At 39.4% G+C, this 24,779-nt stretch overlaps 1 protein-coding gene across 3 annotated transcripts in view; it reads right to left on the bottom strand.

The window, feature by feature from the left end:
• Positions 1 to 6,126: 6,126 nt before the first annotated feature.
• LOC137287404 (glutamate receptor ionotropic, kainate 2-like) overlaps positions 6,127 to 24,779 on the bottom strand; it is a 125,855-nt gene continuing 107,202 nt past the window's right edge. For 2 of the 3 annotated variants that reach the window (XM_067819671.1, XM_067819669.1), the window contains 11 exons: positions 23,600 to 23,653; positions 21,887 to 22,054; positions 19,897 to 20,049; positions 16,018 to 16,119; positions 15,199 to 15,312; positions 14,494 to 14,679; positions 13,501 to 13,843; positions 13,169 to 13,386; positions 12,720 to 12,945; positions 11,461 to 11,735; positions 6,127 to 9,351 (listed from right to left, as the gene is read on the bottom strand). In XM_067819671.1, coding sequence (XP_067675772.1) covers positions 9,181 to 9,351; positions 11,461 to 11,735; positions 12,720 to 12,945; positions 13,169 to 13,386; positions 13,501 to 13,843; positions 14,494 to 14,679; positions 15,199 to 15,312; positions 16,018 to 16,119; positions 19,897 to 20,049; positions 21,887 to 22,054; positions 23,600 to 23,653 — 2,010 coding nt within the window. In that variant the 3' untranslated portion in view covers positions 6,127 to 9,180. Of the gene's footprint in view, positions 9,352 to 11,460; positions 11,736 to 12,719; positions 12,946 to 13,168; positions 13,387 to 13,500; positions 13,844 to 14,493; positions 14,680 to 15,198; positions 15,313 to 16,017; positions 16,120 to 19,896; positions 20,050 to 21,306; positions 21,331 to 21,886; positions 22,055 to 23,599; positions 23,654 to 24,779 lie in introns of all 3 variants that reach the window. The other variant, XM_067819668.1, reaches the window with a different exon arrangement.

The raw sequence follows: 24,779 nt of genomic DNA on the forward strand, positions 1-24,779 counted from the left end.
ACCAAACATTTATTGGGTAATGCAATCAAGCCCTGCGTTCACCGTTTTACAAGACTCCTTGACTATGTCTGAACAAAATATTCTTTGATGAACTTTATCTTTGGCATTGATCTGCATGTTGGTTATTCATCAAACACTCCCTGCATGTCTGGCTTGTTGAGTGAGTGAGTTTTCACCGCCTTAGCAATGTTCAAGCAATATTACGGAGGAGAGACACCAGACATGGGCTCCACACATTGTGCCCATGTGGGCAATCGAACCCGACAACCGGTGTGGCGAGCAAACGCTTTAACCGCTAGGCTACCCTATCTCTCCCAGTTTGGTCGAGACGTGGAATTAGATGAAAAAGAATTTGAATATACATTGGCGGAGCCGATTTTTATACACCTTAATTCTTAGATACTGTTTTTTTTACATTTTTGTAGCGATACAAACCTGTACAGGTGTCAATAAATACTCACGACAACTATCGAACACGTTTCCGTTCACATCTTATCACGGCAGGAAACACATTCGATGATGTCTTCCGAGTCTCTCTCCCGTCAGTTTTACATCAGTGTTCCCACTCGTCTTCATCCTCCACAAAAGGGAACTAGTTTTACGCTTTTTATAAGAAAAAACCCACACGAATCAAACCCAGTGATGGTGATATCCTGTTTCATCTCTTAAGCCATTTTCTACTTTGTAACGCTTTGTGATGAAGACGTTGTCATGGTTACTCTTTCTGATGATCTTTTTTAAAACAATGAGACATTGTTTGTGATTTGCTTATCAGCTCATTTATCGTATTTTGCACATCTCTCCTACGGCTGCACAGTATCAAATGACTTGAAAGTAGTTCTTTGTGTACAAAATTAGTCTGACAAAGGATTTCAAATAACTTTGTTAAGTTTAATAGAACAAAAACATTGGAATGCTGGCAAAGACATCAAAATTGAAACTTACTTTGTTCGTTCTTACAGGGTCATATTACCAGTTTCTGATAGGAAGTTGCTGTTGACATTTGGCGAAGAAGAGATGGTAAAGTGTGTACGTTTCATAAACCTGGCAGAGTCAATTTTCAGTAACGTCATAATATATGTATATAAAACAAAATGAGCTTGACTTGAAAACCGCGCTGCTGACTATCACGCTAAATTGATAATCAACATTGAGAATCATGACGACTGGTGTGTTGGGTCACAATCACATATCATATTCCTTGTTCCAATTTCACCATTTACATTGCTGACTTTGATATTGTCACATATTTGTAGTTTCTGTCTCAGCATTTACAGTCCGTTTGATTCCATTTGAGACCGATGAATTGCTCACTAACACAAAATCTAATAATTGCAACAAACCAAATTTTGCACAACCACATGAAATCGATAGACCAACTCTGATGATGTGTGTCATAATTTGGGACACCTGAAAAAAATTTGGTTTTGTTACAATTAATAGATTTTGTGTTAGTGAGCAATTCATCGGTCTCAAATGGAATCAAACGGACTGTACACTGCTGACTTGGATATTGTCACACGTTCATAGTTCCTACCTCACCATTTACATTACAGACTTAGATACTGTCACATGTTCATAGTTCTTGTCTCACCATTTACATTGCTGACTTTGATACTGTCACATATTCCTAGTTTCTATCTCACCATGTATATGACAGACTTGGATACTGTCACACGTTCATAGTTCCTGTCTCACCATTTACATTACAGACTTGGATACTGTCACATGTTCATGGTTCCTTTCTCACCATTTATACAGCTGACTTGGATATTGTCAGATATTGCTGTAGTTCCCGTCTCACCATGTATATCATTGACTTGGATATTGTCAGATATTGTTGTAGTTCCTGCATCACCGTTTAGTTGACTGATTTAGATATTGTCACATATTCGTGTAGTTCCTGTCTCACCATTTATGTAGCTGACCTGGATACGAGACTTGTCACATGTTCCTGCTTCCTGTCTCACCATGTGCGTAATATACAATACGTGGATATTTGTCGCATTTTAAATAGGAAGAAGAAACAAAACCATTTATATTTAATTCGTCATATAAAGACATTCACTCACTCTCTCTCTCTCCCTTCCTCACATCAAAAGGTACACCGTAGCAAGTAGAGGACATTTAATTTCACTAACCAGTAATACCGATGCCAGACGTTACTACGATTTTGAAAACATAAAGCCCGGAGGTGGTGTCATTACTTTTTAATGTCTATTACAGATTCGTTTTTAATGTTTACGTTGCTTGTGTTACATGATTACATGATGGTGATTTGTCATGGGGTTCAGTGCCCACATTCGACCTTTTAATAATCATAGTTCTGTCCGCAACATCCACATCGTAAACGTCTTGGGACCGCTATAGCTGACAAGCCGTGATTTAACTTAAATTACAACTCTCGGAATTAACTCTACCGATAACTCTCAAAGGTTAAAATTACAAGAACACATTGCGTTTTACAGAAACATATATACCTTTCAAAAGCCAAACTGATCTAAAAAAACCACCCACAACCCCCCAAAATAATTCATCTCAGTTACTGTCTCGCAAATTGTGCTTACAGCCCTGAGCGAGAAGAACGCAACCATGTATAACATAGTCAAGGGAATGATAGGCAAACATAACTTGTGTTATCAAAAATATACTGCCACAGAGGCAGACCAATACATCATTTTCTGATTTCAAATATAAAAATTGTAATATCCTTTAACCGAAGACATCGCAACTCCGCAACAGTGTGAATCATTCAATCATGAATAGGCAGCAATAGTAAAGTTATTACCATTGGGACCTTTGCACATTTGTTTTTTCACTGATTCCAAGCCTTACCAGCGTGACGTGTTTTTATATGGTTTTCACGTTCCAATGAAGAACCCCATGGACCTAAGTGTTGATTTGCATTTAGATCTGATTCCTACTTTTCAAGACCCGAGGGACGAATTGCATGTACGGTCGATAGATATTCCGATATGTTGCACAGACTTCCAATTACTATCGAGTTTTCATGGAAGACTACATTTTATAGAGTTTATGCAGATTGTAGATGCTGCTGAAGATTCACAGACGATAGGAGGGTGTCCCAAGAAGGCAAAAATTTATTGATAGATCGGCCGCTTTTAGTGACGCACTTTCTGAACATTTTCTTTCGTTTTAAGGACGCTACACATGCATCAGTGAACCGATTGATTGACAAATTATTACATTAATTGTGGATTTCATGTTTTATACGGACCGTTTAATTGGTTGTATGTTCTGGCTGATTAATTTCATGCCATGCATTTAATTGTTTCTAATTATAGACAGATCCATGTATTTCAACTTATCACAGCTTTGATCGTTGTATATGAGTGTTTGTTTGCTCTCCCACCCAAGTTCCAATCATATGACCACAGCCTAGGTCTGGCCTGGACGTACCATGATAGTAGTAATTGTTGAGCACAATATTAGAATAATGGGAATGCTAATAATTATTCTAATAAATGAAAACCTGTTCAGAATCATCCAGTTCAGGGTCGAGGAAACGTGTGATTAGGTATCAGGTATTCGCGACGTTTATTCCTGCCTCCTTATGTCACAGACAAGAGGTAGTCAACTGTTGTACCTTAATATAGAGGAAAATATAGGACTGCATGAAATATAATTGCTGTCACCGAATTGTCTCAGATGTGTCCTAGGCGTGTTATCATGAAAGTTTAACGATTTGAAATCTTTGAGGAGGCCTCAAATTCTGCGATTCTAAACAAACAGCGTTTTAATGCGAGTCAGTTGACGCAATTTGGAATCCTCGCAGAAACACAATGCTGGGTTTGTACCTCAAACGTTGCAAACACCAAGGAATGGAGCTGCCTGAATATTGCTAGACATAGAAGGAAAGTTGACTATTGGTAACACCCATGAAGATCTACAATTGGTCTTCGGCAACCCATGCACGCATGTCCTAAGAGTCGACTAACTGGGTCGGGTGGTCAGACTCGTTGACTTGGATGTCATGTGTCATCGGCTCCGTAGATCGATGTTTCTGATGTTGATCACTGGATTGCTTGGGGCAGAGTCGAATATTTACAGACCACTTTCTTGTAGCTGGAATATTGCTTAACGTGACGTTAATGAAACAAGCAAACAAACAAAACAACAGAAAGATACAGTATTATGCCCACGAAACAGACCCACAAGGAGGGACAACATCTGACGCATATTGTGAATCAGCCTAAACACCATGTCCATCCTAAAACACATGGGTGATATCTACCAGCTTGTATTGTTCTTATGAATGAACTTCAAACGAAGGTTCTTATAGCTTTTAACGAATTGTCTTGGCGCCATCGGCTGTAGTGACTTGCGACCAGCCATATGAGACGCTGTAAGTGTCATCTTACAACTGGGTACAGCCTACTATTAAACAGAATTCCCAAGGGGTAACTGCATGAGCATCTATGTATGGGGAAAATACATTGCTTAGATGGTCAACAAGTTTATTACATAGAAAATGGTATAAAGTGTCATACACTAAGTTTACGACACCAGTGACTATAAAGCGAGAACGAGAGCGAGAGATAGATCGATATTTAGGCACGAGTGTCGTAAACATAGTATGATATGCACGGATATAATATTCTGTTTATTACCGAAGCCGTCTCATTGCGGAAAAGAAACTAAAATCTGCTTTCAAACACAGACTGGCAACCCGCCGTCTCCGTATGTAGAACGCAATGAACGTCAAAGGCGTCACGTGACGTCACGTCACCATGATAAACTGGAATTTTTACCAAGGGCATAGTATGAAGAAAGTGAACCCCGAGATTTTCGCCCTCGTAGGTGATAAATCTCTTTATTACTGTGTAACACATCTTCATTATCCTTCTCTCCCCAATGTGTGCAGCTCATTCTGGAATATTTCAAAACGGCGTAAAACTAAGCTCACCCACTCACTATCACAGTGTGGTCACTTGGTGGATAGCAATATTTTTCTAATCAGTATTGACCACCCAATATGCGTTATGGATGGAAGGATTCTAAATATCTCTTAAATCTGGATGACACAGACCATTTCATACGCTTTGAATGACATACCCTCCTGCAACCTTCAAAAAATATGGATGCCTACAATGATTGGGGGAAGTGGGGCAACCTTAAGTTTAAACGTTAGCTCGTCAGGCCGAAGACTCGGGTTCGATTCCCCTTATGGGTACAATGTGCGAAGCCCATTTTTGGTGTCTCCCGGTGTGATATTGCTGGAATATTGCAAAAAGTGGCGTAAAAGTCACAACGATTGAAGCTCATTCGTGACCGTCCCTAGCAGATCAGATCATCGGCACCGACATAGGGTATTTAACACCCCATAGAGAACGCACAGGAGGAGAAAATGCCACTATTTTTGCGCCATCGAGGAGACAAACGTATTCAATTTCATATGCGCAGTGGATAATCTTTTCTGATTTTTTTTGCTTTCAATCCACATTTGTTGTATTGAAAGAATTAACCAGGGCGTATTGAAAGGAAATTGGTTTCGATCACCTTAGACAAGAGGTCTTGACAGCGTGTGGTGTCATCTTCATTCCTTCAATGAATTTGGGACGCTTTGAGCGATACCCTTCATACAATTCTCCTCATGGTATCTTTCGGTCTAACTGTGTATCATGCATCCTAAATTCTGCATTGTATTAACGTTTCTTTCCCGACACATGGTATATACACCAGCTAGCAGCGATGAAGATGTCTGACCCATTATGGTATTAACTCGCTTTTGCATTTTATTGTGTGTGGGCGAGTTTTTAAATACATTTGAACACAACCGCAGTTGTTCCACTGCGTAATGGCTGTGTTCAAAACCGTGTGGTCTGGGCGCAGGAATAGAGAGTCCAGTAACTGGTGACAAGTGGTCAGTTGCATGTCCTAGTCTGACGCTCATAATATGAGTCACAGGTTTGTTTGGTCACAGCTAAATGTTTTTACTTTCATCTTCGCAAAGCTGGAATATTGCTGATTAGGGTCTCAAACAAGCATATGTGACACGTGTGAGTACCTATGCAAGACCTGACGTGTTCAAGTAAAAGATGACGATACCTCATGAGCTGATATGACAGATACTACAATTTTAAGAAAAATAACACAAACACAAACATGCATGTATTATGTATTCAATGTATTTTTGTTTTGGCTTATGTTACAGTTTGGACGCTGGGGAGCAATTCATTGACCACATATGACATAACAACCGTTTATTATGTTTTACACGAGCCCAGATTTCCTGAGAAATATATTACAACAGTGCGTCATTTAACGAAAAGAAAGAATATTGATTTACAGGGAGATATCCTGGGTCAAATGTCCTCAATGAAGGCAATTCTGTTCGTTCACATGCGTCACATAACGATGTATATCACACGCGGTGTAAACCCTTCTCACGCAATATAAACACCATTGAATAACGCTAGCACTGATGCATATTATCAGTGAGATATCATCATATTTGACAACCTCCAACACATTTTACTTACATAATTGTCACATGTACCAGTCCATAAGACGGCTGCTTTAAATCATCAGTAAATCCGTCAGTTCAATCGGTAAATAACCAAGTTAAGGTGTAAGGCCCGCGAGACTGTGTTCTTCTAACCAACGTGGCGGCAACGAAAGGTACAAATGGTAAGTTTCAACAGAAATTTCAGCTCTGTCGTAGCTGCTGATTCAGTTGCTAGGAAAATATGTCCCCTTAGCGACGATCGGAACACAACATGGTCGAGGAACCTGCGTTTTAATCATAACAGTGCCAAATAAACGCGTGTTGGACGCTTGGTATTCGCGCCTTGGTCGCTATCGACAGATTTTTTGTTGTTAGCAGTGTTTCATACATGGCTGGTCTATGGACAAATCACAAATGTACAGGACAAAACCTCCCACCACCCTTAACATCTCTCGACTGCAACTGGGTTTAGAACCTTTAACTGATTCACATTTAACTTTCCAAACTGTGAATTGGCATGAACGTCAAAATACCATATAATGTTATGATGTTGTACAGAATGGATTTAACATGGTTTCCGTGTGATGGTTTTATGATGAGTCTCACGAAATAGGTGCGAGAGAATCGAAGAAATCTCCTTGGAAAAGGTGTGTGTAAGTATGACATGATATGGCATTGTCGTAAACGAGACGGTGTTGACTGATGTTATGCAGTGGAGATCGACAGAATGGAGAGATAGCCCCATCACTGACTAGGACACTGTACAAAGTTACAAAAGTCAGGGTTCGAATCCACTAATCAGATCCTACCCAGCTTGACACATACATAGCTTGCTAGAAAGTCAACGTAATAGCACAATAGTTGCATATATGTTAAGACATATTTGAACTGATACAAATACACCCACGCGAAACACACAATATGCTATATAATCATGTTCTCAAAGTAGTACGCATGCTGTGGGCTTTCAGTGAAACGAATCTCATCCATACTGATTATCAAGGCCATATAACAGTTTCCAGTTAATTGAATGCAGCGGCCTTTCATTGCCAAAATAATAGTAAACATGATCACATTTTCACTGCATGCAACAATAAACGATAAACTAATTGTAACAGGTCAAGTGAAGTTCCAATCAACAGGTTGTACTCCTCTAGAATTGTGTTCACCCAAAGCATTTCATGTTGTTCGTTTATATATACACAAAGTGCAGTTACTTCAGAAATCAATCTGCTAAGAAGGCAACATTTACGTACTAATACTTAATACCAAAGAATGACCCCTCGCTGGAAACAAAATATGTCAAAGCGCATCCTATTGTTAGTGACAATCTGGTTGATGAAGAGAATCTAGCATCTGATTCGTGCGGCGCCTTGGTTCAGTCTAGGATAACAGTGTCTGAACACACACATAAAGCTCATGTCATCTTTGATGAGGATGACTTGGGAAAAACTTTAGTACTAGACAGCTGAGCTTTAAATTTACATACGTGAATGAAGTGGTTGGTAACCATCTTCTAACCTAATAACGTTTGAAACTGAATGACAGAACACAGCAACTACCTTGGTTTGAAAAAAAATAACGTCAGATCGGATGAGGGGAAGTGAATTCTGCTAAAACGCAAGTGTCTTCAATGTAGCAATATTCGTGATGCATCAAAAGTAGTTTCTAATTTCATAGATTCCGTAGGTAAAGTTGCAAGGAGCTCTTTAGATCAAACTTTGATACCATCTTTGACATTTTCTGCCTCCTTGATCACAGTTAAAAGTCAAATATTTCATCGTCTAAAGAAGAGCCTGGGTATTTCTGAATAGCAGATCGCGTGGAATAACGATGCAGTACAATGTGAGCAGCATTTACAAAAGAATAATTGTGACACGTTCACTTTCTTTGCTTCTGGCATAAAATCTGATGAAATGAAATGACATGGATGAATATTGTTCAATATTTCTACAGGATTGAACCATGTGTCATAGACTCAAAAGAAAGTAGACAAATAATGATCAAACTGCTGAAAGTAGTTCTGAGAATTTGTTTTGGTGTTCAATCACGCTGGTATTTTGAGCAGTGTCCTTGATCCTTATGGTACATATCTTGAGACATCAGCAGTGTGGAGTAGAGGAAAAGACTTGTGATTCATGTTTATACGAAGCCTACATCGACCTATCAAAGAATGGATATACCCAAAAGCCCGACTAGAGGCAACAGCAAAACCTCCCTTGAACCTACAATAGAGGCTTGGAAGACTATTTATACAGATAGAACTGACATCAGCAAATCTTTTTACAAGCGCATATATAAAGCCTTATCTTACACGCATTTGTACAAAAATAGGTTTTCATCATCTACCGAATCTGGCCTCCACAACTAACCATGTATGTAAACTCTCAAAATAGTTCATTTTCACTGCGAGATAGTCATAGCACATGTTTCCGGTCTTAATCGGATGAGCTTCACGTGAGTTGGTTCAGCTTTGGTAGGAATAAACAAACCTGGGGTCACAGATGATTTGTGTTTAATTATAAGGCACTTCATAGAGAGCAGTTTGCTCTCCTTTGATTGAGATGTATCGATCAAATGCCCTCCAGATGAGTGATCGTCTTTTATGTCATTTTCTGGCACTTCCGGTACACAAACACCTATCCCCTCACTCACAACACGACTGCGCACTCTCTTGCAGAACATGTACAAAGTTATAGCAAGTCTTCCTGTCATGCGTACACTTCCTTTCCGCCAACTGAATTGTGTCCGTAGCCTGTCAGTGGCATGAACTGAAGTCCGTTATCCGTTATCTCCTTGTCTCGTTTTTTCGTGGGTTTCTTTGATCCAAAACATCTCACAGCAAATCGGAATTCTTCAGCCATTTCGGAGCAAAGTGTTTGCTAAAATGAACAATAAAATGAAATCAGTAAGGCCTTCAGGAACCACCAGTTGGTCACATATCATGGAAGTGCGAAAAACACGTTCAAGGCAACATTCTGCGGAATTGTCCAAATTACAACGGAGCATTCACCGTACATCTCTAGAGATTGGACTGTTTTCATCTCAGCAGATATCGATTGAATTCTTATCATGTTTCCCTGAGGTTGTGCTACAAGAACATCAATTTATTCTCAAATCTTTGCGATCAATTTCGTAGATATTGAGATTGAATATGTGCAAGGAAGATATTATGTGTAAAAATCCTCTCGGGGCTCTGTTGTTTTCACAACAGTTGAGGCTGTGATACTGATCACTCTTGTATGAAACAAAAGATCTAGGGACTTGCTTTATCTGAATGCAGCCAAAAAACAATGACGATTCCCTCCATGGAGCTATTATGCTCTACACTTAAGCACTTTTATGTAATATTTTCCTACGCTGGCAATGATCCATTAACGTTTCTTAAAACGACTCATATTTTCTGAGGACAGATTGTGCAGCGAGAGGCTCTAAGTGTGAGTAGAAAGTAAAATATTTGGGAGAATTTCAAAAAAGGTACATAAAGGTGTTAGCAAAGTGAGATGTCGTTCTGGGAATAACATCCCTTGAACATTAATGAGGTTCAAGGAAGTATTTTTGTTTGAACTCTAGAGTGTGTAATTGCCTAGATGACATGTAACCTATGAAACCAAATCAGATGAAAGACGATACCTGCTTTTGAAGGTTTTAATGAACACAAAAAGATTAATTGTTTTATGCACAGCAGCGGTTTGCGAACTATTCTCACGTGTTTTTAGGATAAGTGACTCACGGCTCTTTAACCGACGGAACGTATTCTAAATGTGGAGATAAAAAACCGAAACTTTTCTTGAAGAAAGCCCTTTCAACTACTCAGATCCACATACATGTTTTAGTAACAGACGTATTTGAGGTAACATTTAGCATCACCAAAGACGTCACTGGGGCACGTTACCATCACGTGGTATCACGATGAAGTTCTGATAATGTCGACAGCGCTAAAATCAGCAAGACGAAGCCCTAAAAATAATCAGTGCATTGCCGTAGACAGATCCGTAAGGAACTCACAGTCCATTTTTTTATCTTACAGATTTGTATGACGCCACACAAACGTTCCTTGAGCGACATCAAAACGCCTTCTTTGGTTTAATAGAATTCCGTTGCTATTCATTTGATGAAATGTCCTCCCATCTGGGAATTTAACTGTCAAATGGAACTTGAGGCAAATTAAATAGCACTTGAGAAAAATGACATGACACTCCCTCACTTGGCATGACACATGCACTACCAGCGTCTATTGGGGTGGCGCTGATGGGTTCACAAGCTTTGACAACAGTGAAACCTCACTAATTTGAAGGGTACAGTTCCCAATAAATCTTTCCGTTATCACGAGTGTCCGGATTATAACTCACATATGTTCTGTATATAAGGAAAACTCGTATTAATGAATTTCCGGATAAAAAAGTATGTAATGTTCGATGTGTGTAAATATCAGCTATCGTCCGTGGTAATGAGAATCCAGATTAACAAATATATATTGCGTCTGTATACTACCCATCAAAAGTTTAGACACACTAGTGTAAATATAGCTACTTACTTTAGTCAACTGTGTTTGCAAAATATTCTCCGCTGTTTAAAGGTACTGTTTACACATAGATTGACGTATTGTAAAACAAATTCGTAACGTTGAAAAGACTATTGTCAATAAATGAGTTCAATAAATGATGAAAAGCAATGATGAAATATTGGTCAATTCTTAACTTAAGTTAACACCAAAGAGCAGCTGTTCACAATCACCATATCTGAACGTGTTTTTCAGCAATGTGAGGCATGGTCCTCGTGCAATGTATCTGCATACGGTTTGCACTTGGTTCCCCTAAGGTAGAGAAGAAATTCATCTTCGATGTTACCATATACATAACATACAGTGAGTGCTTTAAGCGAGTCTAAACTTTTGATGGGTAGTATTTGTATCTATAAATATGTCAGTAATCGTCCATATTAACAAGTGTCCAGATCTTAAAAACGACACTTTATATGGTCCAACTCACCTGGTCTTTCCTGGCATTTTTCCTGGCCTTCCATATAAATTCACAAAGGGAGATGATGAACCCAGCTCCCACACCTCCCATGAGCACTACAAACACTCCACCCACGTTTGCCACCCCGAGTTCAGCTGCCTTGTTCTTTTGGTTGGAGCTCTTCTCAGCCACACACTTGCCCCCACCATTCTTCTCCTTCCACCATCGGTCGTGAATAGTGTGGATAAACTGCTCCTCCTGAAGCTTTAGAATCGTCTCCGTGATGGCGTCCCTAAACGGGGACTCTGAAAGAAACGACAGGGAAATGAATATGTAATAAATAATTCATGACATGCCTTAGAACGTCTCGTCCATCAACTGTCTTTGGACGTTGTTCTGTTGTCTCCAAAATATTCCTGCTACAGACTGCTCGTGTGAATAATCACCAAACCAGTGACTGATATTCTGAGCATCTTTTCAGTCCGGTCACTGAGCCTGGCCGTCTGATTCATTATTTTAGCTGCCACGTACGAAAGGCATGTCTTGTTTAGAACCCATTCCACGTGAAACTGGTGTGATGTCGAACCGATACTTTAATGCCTGATTGATTTTGTTACCACGAACTCTGTTGGTGAGATATTGTGGAAGCACATGTGAACATCCTTTCAGTTCAAAGAAAGAATCTCAGCAGGTATTGAACACTATTCTTTAACCATGCCATCATTAATTTATACTGGGCGAGACCCATGAAGGCCTAGGTTAGAATATTGACCTTCGGCGGTCAGGCTTGCTGACGTGGTTGACATATGCCATCAGTTCTCATTTGGGTAGATCGATGCTCACGTTGTTGATCACTGGATTGTCTGTTCCAGACTCGATTATTTACAGACCGCCGCCATATAGCTGGGATATTGCTGGGTGCGGCGTAAAACTAAACTCACTCACTCATACTGCTACATTTTACACGTTGGAGTAAGAAAATAGGAAAAAACGATATTTTGTTCCGTATAGTTTTGCAGAATTTGTATTTTTAAATGATATCAATGGTAAAATATTTAGGACCAATTAATGAGAATAAGGAGAAACTTTGAATGCCCAAACCAACACAACGCTTGGAGAGTCTGTTCTAACGACGGGTATCGAATCTTAATATTGAAAGATATATTCCATACCCATGACGCTGCTCTTACTATTCTATGTGTGGTTAAGTGTATGTAGTTCCACAGAAAATGCCTTGACATTCGGGTTTACATTGGATCTTTGATGTGGCTGGTGCCTTGCAGACGTACCCGGTGGTGTTGCTATGCCGTATCCCTTGGAGTCAAGGAGGCCGCCCACCTGCATCAGCTCGCAGTTTCTTTGGATGTTATATTCTACTGACGTGGATTCGCCGAGGTAGGCGTACCCCCCTGCTAATACTCGGTTCACACCCTCAGCACCGTCTTTCACAAACACATTTTCCTCGGATGTATTCATGAAATTCCACATTCTTTTGAATGTTTCAATTTTGGAATTCTGCCAAAAAAGAATAATGTCGTGTAATGCACAAACAATAATAATGTAATGCGAAACATTTTCCTATTTACAAGTTATCTTTCAATAATCAAACATAACTATGTTTTTGGCCTAAGGGACCGATATATAAATCTGGTACAGCAAAGAATTACGACTGAAAGGTAATGCTCTCATTTTGAGGACAGTGATGCAGATTGAGGTGGAGATGAGGTAGCTGGCGTACCTGGAAGAACGCCATCGTAGAACCTCCCTCCAGTGTGCCGTATTTGATGACAGTTTGCTTGACGAGATCCTCGGCGCTCTCTATGGGGGAGATCATTCTCTCCACTGTCAGGAAAGCCGCCAAGTTTGCAGTGTAGGAGGAGATCATGATGAGGGTGAAGAACCACCACATTCCTGCTACAAGACGGGTGGAGATGGCTCGTGGAGCTATCTCACAACCTGGGGACAGATGAACACTTACATTATCATAATTATAAGGTTTTCACATTACATACAATTCAAAGAAAGGGCTATGATATAAATTAGATAATGGCATATTTTCAGTACAAATACCTTGTTGCATAAGGGAACCAATAGTAAACCAGAGACTGTTGAGGATGGTGAACTGGTTCTCAACTACATCCGCATCCGGATTGCAGGGATGAGGGTTGCACCATTCGTAAGGACTGAACCTTGCTATGACGAAGAGCATGAAGCTGACGCAGAGGTAGGCTGCGATCATGTACACCCACACCTCTACAGACAGCGGTGACAGGAAGGAAAAGAGCTGAGGAGCCTTGGGGGTTGGCTTCTTGTATAAGATGGTGATACCCAAAGTAATGAAAGGCTTCGTGAAGTCGATGACCTGTTCTCGTCCATGGGTGATGGACATTCCTCCAAGTCCAAGGTCAGCTTTCTAAATGCAAGAAAACAAAATGGTAGGCATTCCTGTTTTTTCATTTATATTCTTTATGTTAAAGGACGTTTCTCATTTTCAACGATCCTGGGAATGTATGGCTTGGAAAGGTTCACAGCGACCCATATTCGATCCGAAATAGGCTGTCTGGGGTAAAGACCTGATGGATTTCGGTCATCGTAGCTGGCAGTGTAGGACGCAGTTCACAGTATGTTCATTATAGCCAGAATTGACTTGATTATTGAAATGCACCTTGACATCTCTGCCAGAAATATTGCTGACTGTGGTGTTAAAAAGTAGTTGAATGTAGGGCGAACGTGTGTGTAAAAACACTGAACTGACCAAAAATGCATGCAATAAAAAACGTCGTCTTGTCTTGCAGTGCCCAGAAGAAGAAACGTCTTTCAAATCTAAATTCAGTCATATTTAATATCTTCTATTCCTTTTTGCGTCTTTGAAAGCAATAACTGAAGTCACTAAAATAGAAAAAAACCCAATTACGTTAAGTCTTGCATCTTCACTTTGTGAAAAAACGATTCACAAAACAAACACTCCATATGGTTTATTGGATACGAAATGGGAAACAGTTCAGCTACCTCATAAACACTTTTCATATATTCCCCATATTCAACTATTAATATTAAACTCACCCTGTCAATGAGTTCTCTGACAATCCCAGACCATTCTCCATTCTTCAACTTGCCGTAGGTGCTAACGACCCTGATGGTGTAGTTAAACTGCCGTCTTTTGGAGATTTCGTCCAGCAGATCCACACAGAAGCCCTCGTAAGTGATTTTGCCATCTAAGTGCTTCACCTCCATAACATAAGGGGCTTCCTAATATCACAAAATTGGACCATTAGTAATACACCACACACATCTGGAATGGACGTCCACTGCATATCTGCAATGACTACCATCAATCAAGCACCAGAGGTGAATTCAGATTGTTGGGTGTTGTTAATTAGCCAAAGAGGATTACGTTGAGCCTTTTAATGGTTTCAGCTTTTGAAAACATTAGTTGTAAATGTATATTTGGTAGCACAAAGTGATAAGTGTCATTTAATGACAGTGACACTACAGCACTACGAAAAAGACGGCGGTCTGACTTGGTTTCACAAAGTTCCTAGAAAGTACTCCAGAATATGTACAGTATAACGGAACAACCAATTTGTACTGCAACCGACCGTTCAAATGCAAATGATTTATAAAGTTGTGTGAAAAAAACTGATAACTTGACAAGACGCACAGTAACAAAATAAAACGTTGAGTTAGTTGATATGTTGTGGGGTACCTTACATATGTCTTATCTGAAGCTTGGTGCCAGCTGATGTTAGTCATCAAAGTTCTACTTACCACAACGGCCACTACTTCCAATGTAGTGTTTTTAAGAGAACTTTCAACTTCTTTCCTGCGTTCGTCATCCGTTTTCGTCATGTTAACCCCGATGTGTCTGTTCCATGTGCCAACCTACAGCACAAGCCATTTATTAGGATATATTAATAGGTCATTACAAGTCAGTATGACATGGGCCTCGTCGGTAACATGTCTGATCATGCGGTATACAACTACAGAAAATCTGAGCGCGTAAGAGGCGAGTAAAGGGATCGGGTGCTCAGGCTCGCTAACTTGGCTGGCACATGCCATAGGTTCCCAACTGCGCAGATCGATGCTCATGCTGCTTATCACTGGATCGTCTGGTCCAGACTCGATTTGCAGACCGCCGCCGTATAGCTGTAATATTGCTGGGTGCGGCGAAAAACTAAACTCATTCACCCACTCATAAAATTTGAGGTTCTCAAGAGCTAGTTAAAAAATCATGGTTCACTCTGGTTTGCAATTCACAGTGAAACATTCAGTTATGGAAACATTTAAGTAATTTTCGCACTCTCAATAGCAGGTTACTTCTAAGGGAGTAGCATGTTACTTCTCAGATAGTAGATGATACCAGTAACTTGAAAAAGGTATGCGTTGCCCACTGTGTAGGACCTTGTATGGAGCAACAATCATGAGAATTAGCTTCGTGATATATGTGACAGCAAACAAACAAAACTCGGTTAAATTCGGTTTATGAAGCTACCTGAAGCATCTTATTTGTTTCTAGGTTTATTAGGGAAACACATTAATTCACACAAATGTACATAGACAGATGTAAAGTTGACAATTTAACAATACCTTCATAAGTCCCGTCAGTTTCAGCTCAAGAACGTCCAGGGTGAAGTCCCTGCGCTCCCCATTATCATAGCGGATCGGCCCTGATAAACCTTCAAAGTTCAGCTGCACAAAAAAAGATATGTTCGTGACAGAGGTAGTATTATCCCAAAAGGAAGAGCAGAGGTTAGGTACAAAAAAGCAGGGCTTATTACCACTCTTTTGAAGAAATAGTCACCATTTTTTTAGTGACAAGTTGAGCGGGCAACCACTTTCTCAAACAGTCACCTTAAGGACACGGACATGTAATTGAACAATATTGATTTCTTTCTTCTAAATTGGAGTTGTCCCCCTTTCAACACACGTTGCGGCTGCAGTTTGAGAAGTAAAATAACCTTTGATTTTTCAGGTTCTTCATATAGCACTACTGAAAGAGCAATTGCATTTTTTACTTTAAACTACGTATAGGCTTTGCTAATGTGTCTGCTACAAGCAAACGAACAAGACGTTAGTGAAGCAAAAACGGATTATTTGAAACTGTCTGCCCCCTTTCAAAGTATAGATGAAAGATACAGAGATATTTGTGTGTAAATAACTGGACTTGAATATACAATTAGATACATAATGTGGTGAGTTAGATATATACAACTCCTAAAGGGACTGCTTTTTCGATATCTTGCCTGCAAAGATACAATCGGTAGTTAACCGTCTGAATGTTCGATTTTCTTTACGATCTGTTGGAACGTTACATTCACTTAACTGTTGATCGTTTTCTGATCACACAACTCCAGCTGAACATTTATCAACAAACCAAAATTGGATAGGGATTAGTAACTATTTCTAAAAAGTAGAAACCGATAATGATAGGTCGTCCATAACAGAACCTGGAATCCAGAGCACTGACTTAATAACAGGAGGATAAGCCGTCGTATATGATGGAAGGGATGAAATGCAGTTTTATAGACATGACAATATGTCTTGACTATCACATTTTTAGAGAATCGCTATTTCATACATATCTCTCTGAATTCTCAACATCAACCATGAAAATAAACCGCCATGTCTAGACATATTGATCTCCAAACAAAATGGCAGTATCTGCAACTGTTCTGTCTATGCATGTTTTAATGAACATGGGGGCGTAGCATTTATTATTGCCAACGTTCGCTGCAATTGAAATTCAAGTATTTGAGATGAATTGTATTCAGCTCGAGCAGAATGCAATGGAAAATGAATTCTGACATTTTGTATGTTTAACCCTTTTTCAAAATGACCATTTGTCAGTTTGAAAGACCTGCGATTGTATTCTTGAAACATGCACTTGACGAGACGACGACCCAATTCTCAAACGCCTGGTGTCGTCGATAAGTTGCGGTGGTTCATTCATATGTCATTATGGTGCGTTTTACCTTTTACGCTCATTGGAATCTGTTCTGTGGGGAACAGTTGGGTAGCCTAGAGGTTAGATACAGACATAAACTCAAAAATAAATATTGTAACTCATAGTCCATAATTCGTGGAACATGTTCCTCTCTTAATCCAAGAAGTACAAATCCAGCCTGAACAGATTCATTTGAACAGATATTTAGTTCGAACACATACAACTGGCTGGCAACATTTTGTATTGCTTGTAATAACGTTCCCGAAATACATCACCAGTGTGGTAGCCTAGTGGCTAAAGCGTTTGCTAATCACGCTGAAGACCTGGGTTCTTCCACATGGGTACAAATTGTGAAGCCCATTTCTGGGGCCCCCCGCCGTCATATTTCTAGAATATTGCTGAAGGCGGAGTAAACCCAATCTCACTCACTCGCTCAATATTTAGTGTGATACTGGATTATTCACTGGTGTTAACGTTTTCTATATTTGGTGTTACTCGCTTGATCAGCGGCATAGCATTCAAGGCTCATAATGAGATACTTCAAAATGCTAAGCATTGTACCTAAATTGGTTGAGAAACGCTTGGTCATTTCAGAATAATATTAATCATATTACTAAGTGTACATCGGACGTCGTTGCAAGTGAATACATAGCGTTAGAAATGAAGACAGCACAAGGCATTATACGTGAAGCTGTAAAAGACTTGAGACAAAAGCAGTAAGGTTTAAGAGACACGCTAGATTAAAACGAGACAGAGAGAATGTGCTTATAAGATATTTTTAACCATCGTTACAACTAAAGTGGAGATTTTTGTAAGCCAGGCATTTGTTTCCCCGGTCCTTATGTTTAGCGACATGTAAAAGAAACCTACTGCGCAATTCAGGACGTTAAAGTAAAATCGTCTGAAGCTTGTTTTGAAAATAGCAAATCTGCATGAAAACATGATGAAAACATGACTACATATCTGGTGAAGCAATCAGTGGAACTATGTGTGTTTATGTAATAATATTGTAAATTTTCAGTCTATGCACTTCTCTGTCAACATACTGATATTACGCACATTTTGACACATAGACGTCATAACAAATATAAAGTAAGATTGTTTGTTGTACGTAATGAGGTAGATAAAAACTGGATAAAAATACATTTGCGAAGAGTGTGAACTGCCTCGAGGTATATTAGCACCTCGTCAATCACGAGGAAAAACACACAGTGTCACAAGAGCATAAAACGCTGAAGCCACAGGCGAAGTAGTTAAAATGAGTGTTTTGAAGAGCTGTATACAGAAAAGGGTTCAAAGATGCATCCATGGAAGGAATGTGAATCAGTAAGAGGATATGTGTAGCCATGTATGTATATGTACAAGGTATACTGCCTTCACGAGACTACATCTGGTTTATTCTTCTCCCGAATTTAATATCCATGTATTTTGTAAATGTGGCATTTACAAACTCGAGTCAGTACTGTACGAACAGAGGATGTCCCTTGTGCCATACTGTCAGAAAACGTGTATTTTGTAAACGTGGCAGAAAGAAACATTAAGGTAGAAGTGTAACAATCCATTCACATATGATAAGCTTTACAACTGTAATATACTGTAAGGAAAACGTGGATATTGCAATGCTGTAATCTACCACAAATCTACAGTCAGTACTCTACCAATCCCTGCATGGACCATGTGCCACACATGTACTATGCTGTTTAGAAAACATGTTTAATGGAAAACAAGGATTATGAACCACTTTTGAACATCATGCATACTCGAATGAGAAACTGGTCTGAGAAGACTATTTACATTACACTGAAATCATGCTATGCACTTTTGATACAGAGTATAAGAATCGGCCGCTTAAGGAGTCAAAAGTAAGCATGTGTATAGCGCTGAAAGATATTACATGTTGCGTGTGTATTTTGAGCCGTGCATGTAGATCACCAACTAAATAATGTTTATAGTACATAACATGAACTTTGAAATGATGTCAGCGCTACAAATCACAAGAGAAATCTACACGTCTTTCAGTATTCCTAAGAACGAGAAAGCAATGAACTTGTGTTATATCCATGTGTGTGCTGAAACATTCAACATTACACAGAACAGTTGGCGCTAATAGCCTTTACACACAAATAGCAATTGCGATAGGATTGCAAGAAACATATGTCGTAATACACAGCTTAATGAACATCCTAAGTACACCACAGCAGAATAAATGCCATTTTCATGCTTGGAGCATAATCGGAAACCAAATGGACTTGATGATGCGATATTTCAGCTACTGCATACACAGCAAATGTCACTCAACAAAACCATGGGGTATTGCTGTATTTGGAACATAAACTGTATTGCGTATTAGGAAACTTCAGCTGGATTCATTAGTGCAGTGCCTGTAATAGGATGACTTCAAGAATGCCTCTCAGACGACAGCTCAGATCTCGTAATTACCTCATTATAACTCTTCATATCAGCTTCATATATAGTTGAACATTTACCATGAACATAATAAATGACTATTCCCTTATACCTACCGATTTCATGAAATTCAGTAAACTGTTTCCAAACTGGAATGTTTGTTTGGTATCGCAGGACAACACAGCCTTGGTCACGTCCTGGGCTTGCGACAACTCGTGGAGGGCCAGAGAGAACAGTTGGACGGCGTCGTAGGCAAGAGCAGTCTCCGTCTACAAAGATAACGTCGACAATAGGAAACCTGTATCAAGAAGACACCTTAAATAGCACATACACATACAATAGAAACCGAAACATGGCATGAATAACAGAACCTCTTGTGCGTGGCACCGTTGGCTTGGTGTGACCTGTGTGTGGCAAAAGTAAGCAGACAGTTCATGACTACATATATTCACAAGCAAAATGTATCTTTAATTATTACTATGGCAGTAACATCTATTTGTTACTCATGTTATCTTAACCTGCACATAATCAAAGTAAATTCCCACCATGATTCATGAACACATTGCACTGATTTGAACAATTAAGTCTACTCCATGATGCTCGTATATGATGTAATAGGGTGTAATTAGTGCTCTCGTATACGAAACGATACATTGAATAGAATTGCTTATGTAAGTTAGTTATTCTGATCGATTAAGCGGGTACAAATACCAAATGAAATGAGTACTCATAAATAATAGCCATCGTGCTTGTTGGATAAAATGGTAATACATCACGATCGGCTTGCTTAGAAAGGTGAGTTTCAAGAACTGACTTGTAATAAGCAAAGGCATATATTTTATGTTCTTAAATATTTTATGTTGACCTGATCTTGCATCGACATTTGGTACAGCTATCCATTTTGATGGCATACCTTCATTCTCATTGTCCAAAGGCAAACTGATATTACTTGGTCATTAAAATGGAAAAGCAAAATTATACACATACAAGAAGAGAACGAAAGCTACGGTCTATATACATAAATAGAGAAAAAAATGACATTGATCACACAATAACAAGGTAATGAAACAACATCCTGGAAATATACACCCCTTATCTACAACTGAAAACATACATACTAGCAAGAGTTCTATGAGAGTACACACACGTGGAATGAATCGACTGCATCATTGTTGTGTATATTGTATGCCTTAGTTCAGAGGAGCATGTCCAGCAATGGTCAAAACAAATGAACAATAGAAAGCTATTTAGAGCAACGTAGATGCAGAGCAGAACCAAATTCAGTTATCGTCTTACCGTGAAGATGATACCAATCCTGGCCTGAGGAAATACGAATACTCTAAACTTCACACAGTAACACATCCCAAATGACACATGTTTTAATCAGTAGCTCAAATTTTCGGACGAGGAAGATGCGAAGACATAACATCATGACGACACATTCATGCATAACTTATAAATACAGTAACTTTACTTGTACACGGGACAGCAACAACAGTTAAACATAAACAACGATGACGACGTACCGCTACATCGTCGGTGATATTTCCCTGGTGGAGCGCAATAAAGACGGTAGAGGACGTTTACTACACCATTATTGGCGCATATTACACGTCTTGTTCGGGAGTGTTTGTGTCCCACTGCTGCAGTCGTGAAGAAGGCAGATATCTGCCTATTGCGCATTTTGTTAGAATCAAACCTTAGATTCATCAACTTAAATTCAAGTCTTCTTGAACCAGACAGCTTGTCTGGGTGTCATGTGTAAATTCTGTTCCTCTGATAAGAGGGAGAACAATGTTAAAGAAACATCAAATCTGACACATCATCGTTGAGATGACTATACTGAAGCTAACGGATTATTCTGGTATTTGGGCAAACTTCAATTAGTGCCAGGTTTATGTGTCCACGGTAAGAGTTGGACTAGAATTGGATCAAAATGAATACAAATTAAAACTTCACTGTCTGTGGAATGTTTACCGAAAACTTGGAAATGTCTGAACTTGGATCAAATTAGCCAATACGTGAAACGATTCTGACTCTCAAGCGCTCCCAACAGGACATTAAATGGAAAAAGGCCAAGTATACTAGACGTGGGCTCAAACATACCTGAATCTCAGAGTAGCCTTTGAGTGGGGAATCCCCCGATCTCCTTGCCTTGTACAACCAATCAGTTCGAACGTTGATCACTTCAGGCCGATCAGGATCGATAAGTCTGAGAGATGTAATGTTGGCGCCATCGTGCTTGTAATCTTCCAGATCTACTAGACCAAGATCCTGCAGAAATGGGAGCATTTACATTACTACGTAGGTCATACTGCGTACATAAAAACAAATTTATGTGTACATACAATGTTATAGGTGTTACAAATTGACATTCTTACTGGTGAAGTGCACATAAACTATGACGCAGAATACTGAAAGAATAGAATCGTATTATCATTGTACTGAATAGAAAACAAGTTCAGGTAATTTGACCACATGGCTTCAGTTGTCACTTAGGCTGTGTATATAGTGTTGGTCACAAAAAAAAATAACAATAAAAAAACCCAAACAAACAACAACAACAAAAAACCCAACAAAAATACGCTTGCATACGAAACTCTTGGACATACATCACAGAACGTGCTAGAAGTTAGGGCTATATGTTCATAGGTAATGGTGTGGATATTTTGATTTATTCATGGACGCAGAACCTGAACTTTTTTTACCTTGCCTCGACAGTTATTTTACTATTTACAGTTTAATGTTGGCGTTTCTGTTTCAAAGGACATATATTTTATTGATAAATAAACTAATATCGCTGTTTTTGAAACTTAACCCATGAATCGTGCCGTTTTATTACCCTCTTCTGACTATCATCGTAATAAACCGAGTCTGAGACGCTCTTGAAGAAATAGAAAATATATCGTGTTCTTTTTTGTTTGATGTTTTCCAAAAGCAATTTTGCAGAAATTTTGAACTCATCTTGAAAATGCCGTGAAGGTATCATAAATGGCTTTTTGTCGGAAGCTGAATAGGATTAAAATTCCTACGATCCTCTTGTGGAATGCAATTGACATCAGCCTAGTTCTTCCTATTCACAAATCGATGAATATTGTTAGATTACGACGAAAATAGTATTTCCGTGCATGTCGACCTCCGCCCTCATTCCTCGAACTATATCGACAAATGGCGTTAGAATGAATATTGTATTTACACACTAATTGTTGTGGTACGGATAGTTCATAGTGCAAAACCATGTTAATGTTCTGAACTCGATGTAACATTTAAGCTAGTGAGATGATGGCGGTTGATGTTCGAAATGGAATACTTTGGATGACTTTTGTCCAACAGACAGATGTCTACATTTTCCAGGGGCAGGATGGGGTTGGGCTTATAACGTTGTGCCGTACATACTTTACTCATAAGAGCTGCATGTTGAATGTAAAAGACTAATGAATAATGCTCGTCAGGTGTTCATCTAATTGTGTTTTCTGTAATCATATCATACGTGTTGATGCATTGATGATAGCAAGCTATAAAGACGTAACCATGTCGATATGTAATCTAAAGGCTCCCAATAATGGATAGTCCATGCACATGTGAGATCTTCTTGTACTGCCTGTACTTCCGGTTTTATAGTGCAGTTTTCACACTCTTGCACCATGGAGGTTAATCGTAAGTGCCATATTTTAACGGGTTTTGGTGTGACTCAGCGAAGGAATCGAACCTTCCACTCTCTAGTCAGACGATTATCCACTGTACCTCGGAGGCAAGGCTGATATAGCGTGGTACGATTACTTAGGATTCAATCTCTCAAGACAAGCGTGGACAACTTACCAGAGTTGTGAAGAAGTAGTGGTAGTACTGAGATAACATCTGCACTTTGAGCGCCTGAAATATAAAATGAACTGTAAGACTTCGCAAAGGGTAATCGCTCCTGAAAGACAACACACTGAACCGCACATTTATATTAAGAATATCTACAAACTTAAATCAGTACGGGGGTGGCCGGATATTGGGAGAACCTTTTCAGCGGGTGGAGCTCCTAATAGCTTCCCGGGCTTAATTATATTTGGAGTCGCCTTAACCATTTGACCTTGTTAGTAAAATGCCTCTGTTTACCCAGCAGCGAATGGGTACCAAGTGGGATGAGATGGCAACATGACTGTTAACCTTGTATAACCTCTTGTGTTGTGTACTGCCTAGAGTGAGTGACTTTGGTTTGAGGCCGAATTCAGCAATATTCGAGTTGTGTGTCGGTGGTCTGTAAAGAACCTAGTCCGGACCAGACAATGCAGTGATCAACAGCATGAGCATCGATCTACACCAGATCATGTATACCAGGACACCAGGACATGTATCAACCAAGTCAGCGTGCCTGATAACCCGATCCTGTATTCTTCTCTTACGACAAGCATGGGTTGCTGGAGACCAGTTCTAACTCGGATCTTCACGGATCTGTACTGGTCACTGGTCCACTCACTCGTGTAGCAGTACTGACCAGCGAACATGTATTCTCTATAAATGCATTTCATTGTTAGGTTGTTAACACCAATATCCCGATCATACTACAGCGGGGAAATGTCTGATCTTATGTAAGAATAACATATACATCGATTCAAATACGACAACACCAGCCATAGGCCTCTTAAAAATGGTATATCCCAATATAAATACATACAATAAATCTCGTGCAAGAGACCACCATCAGAACTGTTCCTGAAGGGTCGAAGAAACTTAGTCTTTGTTTTGGTAGGGACTGTGTCAGTCAATGTAGTGAGGGAAAAATATGAGATGATATGAAAACACCAGCTTCATAAGCCTTGTATAGCAGCATATTATTTTTTCCCTTAGTATATCTTTGCGTTATATCCCGTCTTAGCCTGCCAATTGTATGAGCCAGTTGTTCACTGCTCTAATGTCAAAGACCTTTTTGATTGCCACATGATCTTTGTCGTATCTTCAGTTATCGAATGGCTTAGGCGTCCAATTTGTAATCAAAATCATTGCATAATTT

The sequence above is a fragment of the Haliotis asinina genome, chromosome 6 (genome assembly GCF_037392515.1).
Source record: "Haliotis asinina isolate JCU_RB_2024 chromosome 6, JCU_Hal_asi_v2, whole genome shotgun sequence".
NCBI lineage: Eukaryota > Metazoa > Mollusca > Gastropoda > Lepetellida > Haliotidae > Haliotis > Haliotis asinina.